Source organism: Ochotona curzoniae, unplaced genomic scaffold (assembly GCF_017591425.1).
Source record: "Ochotona curzoniae isolate NIBS_2020 unplaced genomic scaffold, NIBS_Ocur_1.0 contig_430, whole genome shotgun sequence".
Lineage (NCBI taxonomy): Eukaryota > Metazoa > Chordata > Mammalia > Lagomorpha > Ochotonidae > Ochotona > Ochotona curzoniae.
The window spans coordinates 556,069-568,471 of record NW_024466219.1 but is presented as its reverse complement, the minus strand read 5'-3'; the positions used below and the strand labels follow the sequence as shown (position 1 = coordinate 568,471).

Below are 12,403 nucleotides of genomic sequence, written 5' to 3'. Positions count from 1 at the left end.
ATGCCCCACGCAGCCCGCCTGCCCAACATTGATCTCTCTGATATCTGCCCCAACAGTAGGTCTCATTTTCCTACAGCAACTTACTGTCTTCAGATTTTCTCTGCCCACTACTCTATAGACACTTTCTGAGGTCATCTGAATGATAAATAGCATCAAAAGATGAACGTATCAAGGCCAGCACTGTGGAGCAGCACAGAAGTCACTGCCTGCAACATCAGCAACCCATGTGGTGCTGGTTCAAGTCCAGCTCCCTGTTCGTGTCCTATGACGTGGACCCTGCCATCCAAGGAGCCCCAGAGACGTCCTGGTCGTTTCTCTGATTCTCTGAACCAGCAGATGGATAACTTCTTTCTCCCACTGTCCCTCTCTGAGATCTCTCCCTTTCAAATAAGCCCTAATAAATAAGGAAGCACACAGGTAACAAGCAAACAGATGATGGGAAAAAGAGTGCAGTAAAACACTATTAGTAAAAAATGAGAGCAAGAGATAGCAATTTATTATTACTTGCTTTCAAACACAAAATTGATCTAAAGTCAAAAAATAAAACCCCGAAACCAGAAGAAAACAAAACAGAAGGCAGGGTTACAGGCTCGACTTTTCTGAATACCTGTAAATAAATCTAACACAAAGCCACAAAAACTATCTTAAAAGGACAATCCCTTAAAATCAAAAGCAACGTTACTCCTTCTGGCTTCACTGAGCAGCTGCAGTTAGATCAGCCAATACGAAGACAGCGAAGACAGTAGCAGAAGCATCAGACCCAACAGTGACCACCTGGACTCTGCAGGGAGCCCGTCCCTGGGCCTGCACTGCTAGCCAAGCAAGGCGGCTTTGGTCTTGCAGCGCTCCCGGGAGCCAAGGCTCCTGGGTGAGGGACAAGGCACATGGAGATTTCGTGAGCTCAGGGTTTTAAACTGAAGTGTCAGTTCAAACTCAAAACATGGTCTTTCCCCAAGCTTTGCACACGACAGGCTTGGGACAGAGACACTAAGAGAAGATACAGCCCTCTTGTGTGCAAGAGCCCTGCAAAGACAATGCTGGGGCATGGAGGCTGGAATGAAACCCAGGCCTCCTACCATCGAGCATCCTGCCCACTAAATTCCCTGTGTGCTATTCTCCCTCCCCACACAGTCACAACAAGGACCTCTAACAATAACCCACCCACAGGAAAGCGCGCACACATACCCAACCTAGCACGGGAGCTCAAGGAGGAGCTGGTGTGGAGTGTAGCAAGTAAAGCTGCTGCCTGCAGCACTGGCACCCACCCACACTCACACCCGGCTGCTTCACTTCCCATCCAGCTCCCTGCTTGTGGCCTGGGAGAGCAGCTGAGGACAGGCCAAAGTCTCAGGACCCTACACCTGTGTGGGAGATCCAGGAGAAGATCCAGGCTCCTGGCTTCAGATTGGCTCAGTTCAGGCTGTTGCACCAACTTAGGGAGTGAACCAGCAGATGGAAGATCTGCTTCTCTCTGTAAATCTTTCAATAAAAATAGATCTTTTAAAAAGCACCAGGAAACCAAATTTGCTAGAAATAAAGAGAACTGCAGAAAGAGTCCAGAACAGTCTCCATGAGGTCTGCAAACAGCTTTTCTTAGACCCTGAACCACACAGGCAGACTCCTAGCAAAGGATCAGAAGACTGAAACAAGATTCAGTATTTACTGACTCGATATATTCTGTGCCCCACCAATTAACTACCTAAGGAAACAAGAAAGCCACAGCATCCAGTGCCTGCACACTGAATATTCCTATGCCAGAATCCAACCCAAACTCACCCCAAATACAAAGAGGAAATGAGAGCCAAATTATACGATTAGTAGAGCCAAACACAATACAACTAAGGCTTTGTTTTCTCAAGGTCTATTTACTCATTTGAAAGGCAGACACAGAGGTGTTCCATATGTCGCTTCACTCCCCGATGGCCAAACAGCCAGGGCGGGTCAGGCTGAAGCCAGGAGTCTATAGTGTGGGCATTGGCTGAGCACTGGTCAGGACTTAGAACCAGCACCTGCATGGGATGTCAGCAGCACAGGCAGTCAGCACACTATACCACAATGCTGGTTCTAGGGCTCCAACTATCAAACCCTCAGCATTCTCGTCCAGGTACTGATATGGGAGACATGACCCAGAGGATGAAGCCACTGCCTGTGGCACCACCGGCTTGAATCCCAGCTGCTCTACTTTTGATTCAGGTTCGTGCTAATGCACCTGGAAGAGCAACAGAGGCTGCCCCAGTGGTTGGGTCCCTGTACCCATGTGGGCGACCTGCAGCTCTTGGCTCCAACCTGCCCAGCTCTGCCACTGCAGCCCTCTGGAAAATCCACCTCTTCTTTTCCCTCTCACAGTAACTCCTTATAGAAAACCTCTAAAAAAAAGAGTCTGCAAAATTCTCTCAAGAGATTCAAGATCATGTTGCTTAATCCCTTCACCCACAGATGAATAAACACTCGTTCTCCTGAGCACACGGATCCTCCACTCAGTCTGCAGAAAGGCCAACATCAGCTCCAAGGGCAGCCCGAGTCATGCAGTCTGGTCCGAACGCACACAGGTACATGCTGTGTGGCCTGTGCCCAATGCAGAGGCTACACGCCATGGGGCTTGCTCCCAATGCACACTGCTTACATCCTGCCAACGTTGAGGACCACAGGCGTGAGCCCCCAAACCTCCTTTTCTCTCATGCAGAACCATTTGCCCACAGTAAATCTGTGTGCCTTCTCTTTATTTGGTCTCATTTCTGTAACCCAACACAGCCACAGAATTTAAAAGGGTAGAAATGATCCATTTCTTACTCCCAACAAAGCACGCAAATGCAGCCAGCTGCAGGACTCACCCCCACAGCTGGAACGGCCTCACTCCTGACTTGGTTGATTCGCACCGGGTAATTAAGGAAGTCTCGGGCAGCATTGCTCTGCGCGTCCTTTTTATTGGTGGAATTGCCCATACCAACTGCAGGACTCACCCCCACAGCTGGAACGGCCTCACTCCTGACTTGGTTGATTTGCACCGGGTAATTAAGGAAGTCTCGGGCAGCATTGCTCTGCGCGTCCTTTTTATTGGTGGAATTGCCCATACCAACTGCAGGACTCACCCCCACAGCTGGAACGTCCTGACTCCTGACTTGGTTGATTCGCACCGGGTAATTAAGGAAGTCTCGGGCAGCATTGCTCTGCGCGTCCTTTTTATTGGTGGAATTGCCCATACCAGCTGCAGGACTCACCCCCACAGCTGGAACGGCCTGACTCCTGACTTGGTTGATTCGCATTGGGTAATTAAGGAAGTCTCGGGCAGCATTGCTCTGTGCGTCCTTTTTATTGGTGGAATTGCCCATACCAGCTGCAGGACTCACCCCCACAGCTGGAACGGCCTCACTCCTGACTTGGTTGATTTGCATTGGGTAATTAAGGAAGTCTCGGGCAGCATTGCTCTGCGCGTCCTTTTTATTGGTGGAATTGCCCATACCAGCTGCAGGACTTGCCCCCACAGCTGGAACGGCCTGACTCCTGACTTGGTTGATTCGCACCGGGTAATTAAGGAAGTCTCGGGCAGCATTGCTCTGCGCGTCCTTTTTATTGGTAGAATTGCCCATACCAGCTGCAGGACTTACCCCCACAGCTGGAACGGCCTCACTCCTGACGTGGTTGATTTGCATTGGGTAATTAAGGAAGTCTCGGGCAGCATTGCTCTGCGCGTCCTTTTTATTGGTGGAATTGCCCATACCAGCTGCAGGACTTACCCCCACAGCTGGAACGGCCTCACTCCTGACGTGGTTGATTCGCATTGGGTAATTAAGGAAGTCTCGGGCAGCATTGCTCTGTGCGTCCTTTTTATTGGTGGAATTGCCCATACCAGCTGCAGGACTTACCCCCACAGCCGGAACGTCCTGACTCCTGACTTGGTTGATTCGCACCAGGTAATTAAGGAAGTCTCGGGCAGCATTGCTCTGCGCGTCCTTTTTATTGGTGGAATTGCCCATACCAGTGTAATTGTACCCTTCCACTCGAACCTGGAACCAAGAGCAAGATGAGCACATTTACTGGGGTAACTCCAGGATGTTAAAAAATGTGTCGTTCAACTAAGAAACAACTAATAGCTAATTTTTAGAAACTCATACTCTAAATACAACGAAACCAGAATTCACAGAATAACTGATGAGAAAGACTAAATTATACTGTCCAGTGATAAAATAATCCATTTAAATGGTTCTGGCGTTCTTTGTACTTAGTGTTGCACAATAAAATATGACTTTACATATCACACAGCAAGCCTGCTACCTGCACTTGCTGCCTTACCTGTTCCAGCTGACCCAGCCCCGAGTGCTGAGGCGGCTCGGGGCTTCAGAAACTGCCCTATCAGACCACTGATGAGACACATGAGCCGCCACAGCACCCGATAAAGAACTGCTCTTCTCCAGTGTGCAAGTCACAACCACTTCTAAACAAAACTACTGTCCTAACTCGGACCTGAGCTGCGAGACGCACAGCCCACAGCAGTGCTCCGTACCTCACACATGAACTTCTGCCGGTTCTTGTTGCCCACGGCTCTGATCTCATAGGACGGCGTCATCTTTCTTTTGCCGCACCAGGCATACAGAAAATCCTTAACGTCACCCATGGCTCAGGGGCTTTGGCAAACCTAAAAAAAAGTTGGGAAAAAAAATCAGCACCATCTTTACCAAAACCGGAAACTACCGACTCTTGGCTAAGTCCCCCTGGTATCACGGTGTCGCCAACGCCAGGAGCGCCTACGGTGCATTCCGGTGCGCCAGGCCTGCAGCTCCACGCAGCCATGCAGCGGGCCGGGCCAGCTGCGCTTCCAACTGCGATGATATGAATGACAGGCCTCCTCGCCATATTGAAACTGCCACATTCCCATGTTGGAGCAGCTTCTGAACTTTGCGAAATCTCACGTTTCAGACCGCAAAAGATAAGGACTTGGTGACACTCATTGTTTTCGGTGGTAGGCCTAACCCAGTAAATTTTAAGTCCAGCATTTCTAGGATTTTCCTATTGAAAACATAATACCTTCTTCTCTCTCATTTTCAGAAGCTACAGCTGCAAGATAGTGCTGCAAGATAAAAGCTTTGAGAACTACATTACCATGACCAATAAAACTACCATCTACAATGGTGCTGCGGCACAGCAGAGACGCAGCCACCGAAGCCAGCATCCCACGGGGACACCGGTTTGTGTCCGGGCTGTCCACTTCCCAATCAGTGCTCTGCTAACGCGCTGGGAAAGCAGCAGGAGACCTTGAGGAAGCTCCTGACTTGGCCTAGCCCATCGAGGGAGTGAACCTATGGCTGCAAGGTCCCCAGTCCTCTAACTCTCCAATAAATAAATGCACCTATTGAAAAACTGTCTGAAAGTTTAACAATATCGCTGGAAAGTCTATGACCTCAGAACACAAAATTCTGTGATATGAACAACACATAAATCATGCAAAAATCAAAACTGGGAAGCAGTGCCCGTAAGATTAATCTATGGGAGCTAGACATGTTTATCTTGACGATCTGTCCAATCGGCACCCTGTTTTAACTTCTAGCTCTTCACAGAAGGACAGGTGCGTCCACCGCACCCCACAGGAGAAACGGACAAGCAGGGCTAAGTCACTCAGGACGGAAACCGAAATTCACGCCCAGCCTCCACACTAAGGTGCTCAACCACACCGTGGTGTCTTGCGGGAGACAGTGCCGAGCGCACCGCGGCGCTCCTGCTCCGGGACGGCCAACCCGCCGGCACCCAGCTCGGGGCCAGGCCGCCCGTCACCGCAAGTCCCACCCAGCTCCCGTGCGGACGGCAGGCCCGCGCAGGGCGGGATCCGGTCGCCCTCGGCCCATCCCGGGCTGGCTCTCTCCTCCCCGCTTCCTGCCCAGCCTCCGCCCTCAGAGCGCGGGCAGCCCCGGGACGAAGAGCGGCGGGAGAGGCCACCAGGCCCGCTCCCTCACCGAGGCTGCTCCCTCAACGGGCCGCCCGCTCCCTCACCGGCTCCCTCACGGCTCCTCACCGCCCGCTCCCTCACCGGCTCCCTCACCGCGGCCGCCAGCTCCCTCACCGGCTCCCCCCCGCCCCCGCTCCTCACCGAGACCCTCACGCCCACCGAGCCCCGAACCGAGCGTAAAGCGGCTAAATGGCCGACGGCGGCGCGAGGGGCGGAACCAGCGGGCGCATGCGCAGGAGGCGGGCCGCAGCGGGGACGGGGGCGGGGCCTTGCCCGCCGCGGCGCCGTCGCCGTGGAGACCGTGGCCCCACCTCTTCCGGGCCGCGGAGGCGTGCGGCCTAGAGGCCTGTGGGAACCCACACATTCCCCAACATGGCGCCCGGAAAGGCAGGTGCTTGTGGGGCTTCCAATGGGATCCTGTGTGGAAGGCCCTCCCTCGGTAACGGAAATGTGTGCTTCTGTAGCAAAGCTGTTTCCGCCGACTCGCGAGGAAGCAAGCGGGGTCCAGGAGGAAGGGGACGCAGGGAAGGTCCGCCTTCTCGGGGCTGCCGCTGACCGGCACGCCTACAACCCGGAACATGGTGGTCACCCCCAGGTCTCCACCCCCGGGACGTGGCGGTCAGCCTCCCCCAGTCTCCATCCCCGGGGCGTGGTGGTCATTCCCCCGGTCTCCATTGGGGAGAATCCGGCAGCTGTGGCAGGGGAGCATGCCGGCCCTGTGCGGTCCCTGGGAGGACACCGCTGTCCCTCAGGGCAGCCTCGGAGCCCTGGCCTCTACTGAGAGCTCAAGTGACGCTGCCCTGGCTGAGCACCTGCTGGACAGAAGCCAGAAAAATCCTCCTGCTGCCCTGCAGGTCCCCCATTCCACTTTCTAAATATAAAATCATTTATCTGAAAGAGCATCATAGAGTTGGCCCATCCAATGCTTCACACCCCAAATGGGCTCAGTAGCAAAGCTGAGGGAGTCCGGGCTCGGACCCCAAGCCAGCAGCTTCTTCTGGGTCGCCCACGTGGGTGCAGGGCCCAAGGACTTGGGCTGTCCTCTGCTTTCTTTCCTTCCTTCCTTCCTATCTCTCTCACACAAACACTGCCTTTCACATGACTAAATCTTTAAGAAAAAAAAAAAGTTTCCTGGCAAGGTTGTAGCTGGAGCTGCAGAACATTGAAGGGCATCTCTAGGGAGATACTATGGATTCTGACACATTAGCTGTGTGACAGGGAGCAGGGTGCATGTAGGTCTCTGGGAGTGGGGCTCTGGTGTGTGATGGGGAATGGGGTGCTGTCGGAATCCAGCTCCAGCTGAGTTCAGAACTCGCAAAGGGTGCGTGGATGAGGCGCAAAGAGGGAGGAAAGAGACCACTAGGATTTCATGATCATAATGGACAATGTGGGAGGGGGGAAGCTGTCCGCTTTGTTTATACAGCACCAGTCAAACTCTGGCTCAGACTTTTTACGTCATGGTCAAGTGGGTGTTTCTAAGAATAACTCTGCCATTTGTTTTACCTAAGAAACAATAGAAGTTCCTACTACAATTCTTACTCTACAACTCAATCTTGTATCAGAAAAGGAGAACCTAAAAATGGAGGAAAGAATGAAAGCCTAAATACAGGTCCCTTGATTAGCATAAGGTCAGTGGGGACAGCCAAGACAGTAGGAATAATAGAAGGCCCTTTTGCAAGACAAAAGGGTTTTTGACATTAACCTCCAAGCTCACATTGAGTAAAAAGTCAGCTCCACAGTAGCAAACAATGCCTGAATGGATTAGAATTCTTCCGCAGGGTGGTCCAGTGTCCATGCAAAGGAAGGTAGAGCTGCATTCAGGTGATGGTAGAAACATCCACTGGGCCCTGCCAAACAGCGGGAAATTCCTTGTGGCCCTGCCTGCAATGGAACAATACTCTTCACACCTTTGTGTCCCCCACATCCACTGCACAGACCCCAACAGGGTGCGGGTGTGTGTTGGGGTGCAGGTGTGTGTTGAGGAGAGGGGCTTGGAGGAGTGTGGGGGATGGGTCATGGGCACATGTTGGGGAGTCGGATGTTGGGGTGCTGGTGTGTTGGGGAGTGGGGCGTGGCGGGGAACGGGTGTATGTTATGTATTCCCAGCCTGCACCCGTGGAAGTGATGTACGGTTCAGGTGTAGGGGAGTGTTCCTCAGCTCCTGCTGGCTTTCCAGCTGCTTGCCTGTTCTTGATCTGGGTAGAGATGGACTGTCCCAGGCTCCTTTGTAAGGTGCGCAGGTGGGTCTGAAGTGTCCCTAGGTCACGCTCACCTCGGGATGTCTGTGCGTGTGCAAGGGGTTTCTGAATCGCACCTCGTGAACTGTATGACAAGAGTGGCTCCTCACATCCACACTTCCTCTTGCTCAGGGAGCCGCGCTGTGGAAATGATGCTCTCACCTGCTTAGACTAGTCTTCTCTCGCCTCGCCCTCATTCCTCCCCTCCATCCCATGATGTGAAAGGCACAGTAACAGAATCGAACTCCCTGACTAGGGAAGAACAGCCAACATAGGATAACAACTGAGTGGATAGTGTTTGTAATGACACTTGAGTGGATATACAAAACAAAAGATAGTTTCTAACAAGGGTGTGGAGACAATTGATGAGTTCTGTAAAAGGGTTTATGAGAACTACGGAAGCTCCTCAATACCTCCTCTCTTATCCTATGTGAGCCTCAGTCTATAAGAGCCTGATGCCATCGCTACAGGACAGCGAACACTTGGCTTACTTCCCACAGTAGCCGGGACTGGGCCAGGCTCAAGCCAGGAGAAGCCCAGGGTTGCCACCAAGGCTCCTGGTGGTGGCAGGAAGCAACGCACATAGGCCAGGTGCAGCAGCAGGAAGCTGGTTTAGAAGGACTCTGCCCCATACTTTAGGGTGGGTACCACTGTGTCTCACAACATTCACAGACTTGCAAGCAAACCATCACTTTTAAAATCCGAGCAAGGGGCTGGCGTTTGCCGAACTGGTGCAGTTGCCACTGAGACACAGTGTCCAGCATCTCTGCCTCCCTTGCAGCTCCCTGCCATGGCACCCTGAGAGGTCCCTGCCACCCACAGTGGGGCGAGAGCAAGTGGAGCTCTGGGTGCCCTGCCCCTGGCCATCATGTGCACGTGGGGGAGGCAAACCAGCAGATGGGATAGTTCTTTCAAAAATAAAATGACTACAGAGAAGAAAAAGATTTTTGAAGCCCAGAACAACACAGTTTAGCATTTACTCATTTTGAAAATTATCTTTTGAGTCTTTCTAAAAATTATTATTTATTTGAAAGAGGGAGAGAGCAAGCGACATCTTGGCATCTGCTGGGTCACTCTCCAGAATGTAGCTACTGCCAGGCTGCAGCTCGCAGCCAGGAGCTCCATCTCACGCGCACAGCCTCCCACGTGGGCACAGCCTCCTACGCAGGCACATCCTCCCATGTAGGCACAGGGGGTCATGAGCTCGGCAGTCCTCCACTGCTGTCTCAGGCCTTTGGGCCAGCCTGGACTCTAGCCGTATGGGATGTTGGCATGGCGGTCAGCTGCTTTACTCACATGCCATGCTACAGGCCCGGCGCCTGTGACCCTCAGGGTGCTGAGCACTGCCTGGCCTGACAGGTCCTCACAACAGGGAGCCAAAGCTCCCCAGCCCATGCCTGAGTACCTTTTCAGAGGCAGATCTTCCAGCCCGAGTTGGTCTTGGAGCCCAAGGTTGCAGCAGTGCCAGAGCTGCTGCCTGCAGTTTGCCCCAGGTAGGCACATCCTAGCCTTGCAGATGAGCTGTTCGGGTTGGTGCCAAAGGTTAAGGGTTCATGCTGGGGCTGTGGTGAGGCATTCACCAGGCCAGCGTGAGGCATTCGCACCAGGGCCAGAGTTAATGCCCCTCCCGCGTGAGTTAAGAAATACCAACCCTGGAAGGCATTTCTTGTACAAATAAAGTAGGGTGTTGTCCATGCCAGGGGGTGCTGTGGTCATTACATGCAGAAGTGGGCACCAGCAGGGGAGAGGCGATGTGTGTCCACACACGTCATCGTGATATAACAGGCCTGGGCACCTGTGTGCCAGACACAGTGCAGGTCAAGGTGGTGCCCTTTGCCCGAAAGCCAAGGGTTGTCTTTGTATTAATTCTCATTTGGAAAGGCTTAGTCCTTGGGGCTCTCTCCTTTAGCGGGGGGCAGTGCAGGGATGGGCATGCCAACTGTGGGTGTCCCCTTGGGCTTTCCAGTCCCCTCCCAGGACCAGACACCCAGAGCAGGTGCCACCCCACCCCCACCTCCCAGGCCACTGCATTTCTAAGCTCCCACCCCACCCGAGCACCTCCGCTCTCCCTGAGATGTCTCCCAGGCTCCCCACCACCTCTTCCACATGCCCTTCACTTGTGGCTCCTGCCCACTGCTTCTGCATGCTACCTGGATGGTCTCCCTTTCTGCTGTCCACTGTCACCATGGCTGGTGTCTTCTGCTGGACACTGAGCATTGCTGTCCTTTACAGAATTCCTCTAAGGAAAGGAAGCTCAGAGCTGGCGTTGTAGCACAGCTGGTTAAGCCTCTGCCTGCAGTGCTGGCATCCCATATGGGTACCAACTCATGTCCTGGCTACCCCATTTCTGATGCAGCTCCCCACTTAAAGCCTGTCCTCCCAAGTCCTTGGGATCCTGCACCCACATTGGAGAAGCCAGAAGAATCTCCAGACTCCTGCTTCAGACAAGCCCAGCTCTGTTATGGCCGTCTGGGAAGAGAACCAGCAGATTGAATGTGTCTGTGTATGTGAGTGCATGTGTATTTCCTCTCTCTGTAAATCTGCCTTTCAAAAAAATCTTAAAAATAAGCAACCCACCCCCCAAAAGTAGGCTCCTCTCAAAGCTCTGGGGGTCCAAGAGCATGTGCTGTGCTTGCTGCATGGGGGAGGGGCTGGCCAGGGAGCCGGGAGGCTGGAGAGTCAGGGGGCTGGGGATCTGAGGGCTGGGGGTCCGGGGAGCTAGGTAGCAAGATGGGCCAGGCTCAGGCTATGGTGAGCAAGAGGCCCCGGCAGTCCCCGTGCCCCTCCGTCCTCCCCACATTGTAGCACCCAGACTTTGGTTAAGAGAGCTAAAGCAAGTGTTCTCCCACCCCATGCTGCACTGTGTGAAGTGTGCTCCTGCGTGGCATCAACACATGGCTGCCATGTGGTGTCACAGCACGCTGCCACATGGTGTCACAGCACGCTGCCATGTGGCGTCACAGCACGCTGCCACATGATGTCACAGCACACTGCCACATGGTGTCACAGCACGCTGCCATGTGGCATCACAGCACACTGCCACATGATGTCACAGCACACTGCCACATGGGGTCACAGCACGCTGCCATGTGGCATCACAGCACACTGCCACATGGTGTCACAGCACACTGCTATATGGTGTCACAGCACGCTGCCACATGGTGTCACAGCACACTGCTATATGGTGTCACAGCACACTGCTATATGGTGTCACAGCACGCTCACTGCCACGTGGCGTCACAGCACACTGCCACATGATGTCACAGCACGCTCACTGCCATGTGGCGTCACAGCACACTGCCACATGATGTCACAGCACACTGTCACATGGTGTCACAGCACACTGTCACATGGTGTCACAGCACGCTCACTGCCACGTGGTGTCACAGCACACTGCTATATGGTGTCACAGCATGCTCACTGCCACGTGGTGTCACAGCACACTGCTATATGGTGTCACAGCACGCTCACTGCCATGTGGCGTCACAGCACACTGCCACATGATGTCACAGCACACTGCCACATGGTGTCACAGCACACTGCCACATGGTGTCACAGCTCGCTCATTGCCACATGGTGTCACAGCATGCTGCCGCATGGTGTCACAGCACGCTGCCACATGGTGTCACAGCACACCGCCACATGGTGCCACAACATGCTCACTGCCACGTGGTGTCACAGCACGCTGCCGCATGGTGTCACAGCATGCTCACTGCCACATAGTGTCACAGCACACTGCCACATGGTGTCACAGCATGCTCACTGCCACATGGTGTCACAGCACACTGCCACATGGGGTCACAGCACGCTCACTGCCACATAGTGTCACAGCACACTGCCGCATGGTGTCACAGCACACCGCCACATGGTGTCACAGCACACTGCCACATGGTGTCACAGCACACTCACTGCCACATGGGGTCACAGCACGCTGCCACATGGTGTCACAGCATGCTCACTGCCACATGGTGTCACAGCACACTGCTATATGGTGTTAGAGCACGCTGGTATATGTTGTCACAGCACACTGCCACATGATGTCACAGCTCGCTGACACATGATGTCACAGCACACTGCCACATGGTGTCACAGCACGCTCACTGCCACGTGGGGTCACAGCACGCTCACTGCCACATGGTGTCACAGCACACTGCCACATAGTGTCAGAGCACATTGCCATGTGGTGCTGTGGGTCCAAGCTGCCCAGATACACCAGTTCAGAGTCAGG

The 12,403-nt window shown here is 53.6% G+C and overlaps 1 protein-coding gene across 3 annotated transcripts in view; it reads right to left on the bottom strand.

Moving 5' to 3' along the window:
- The window catches only part of DHX9 (DExH-box helicase 9), a 31,259-nt gene extending 25,139 nt beyond the window's left edge, over positions 1-6,120 (bottom strand). Inside the window, exons 1-3 of one of the 3 annotated variants that reach the window (XM_040985344.1) lie at positions 6,080-6,120; positions 4,502-4,633; positions 3,864-4,004 (exon numbers count right to left, since the gene is read on the bottom strand). In XM_040985344.1, the coding sequence (XP_040841278.1) occupies positions 3,864-4,004; positions 4,502-4,612 (252 nt within the window). In that variant the 5' untranslated portion in view covers positions 4,613-4,633; positions 6,080-6,120. The other 2 variants (XM_040985343.1, XM_040985345.1) reach the window with 2 other exon arrangements.
- Between the last annotated feature and the right edge of the window lie 6,283 nt (positions 6,121-12,403).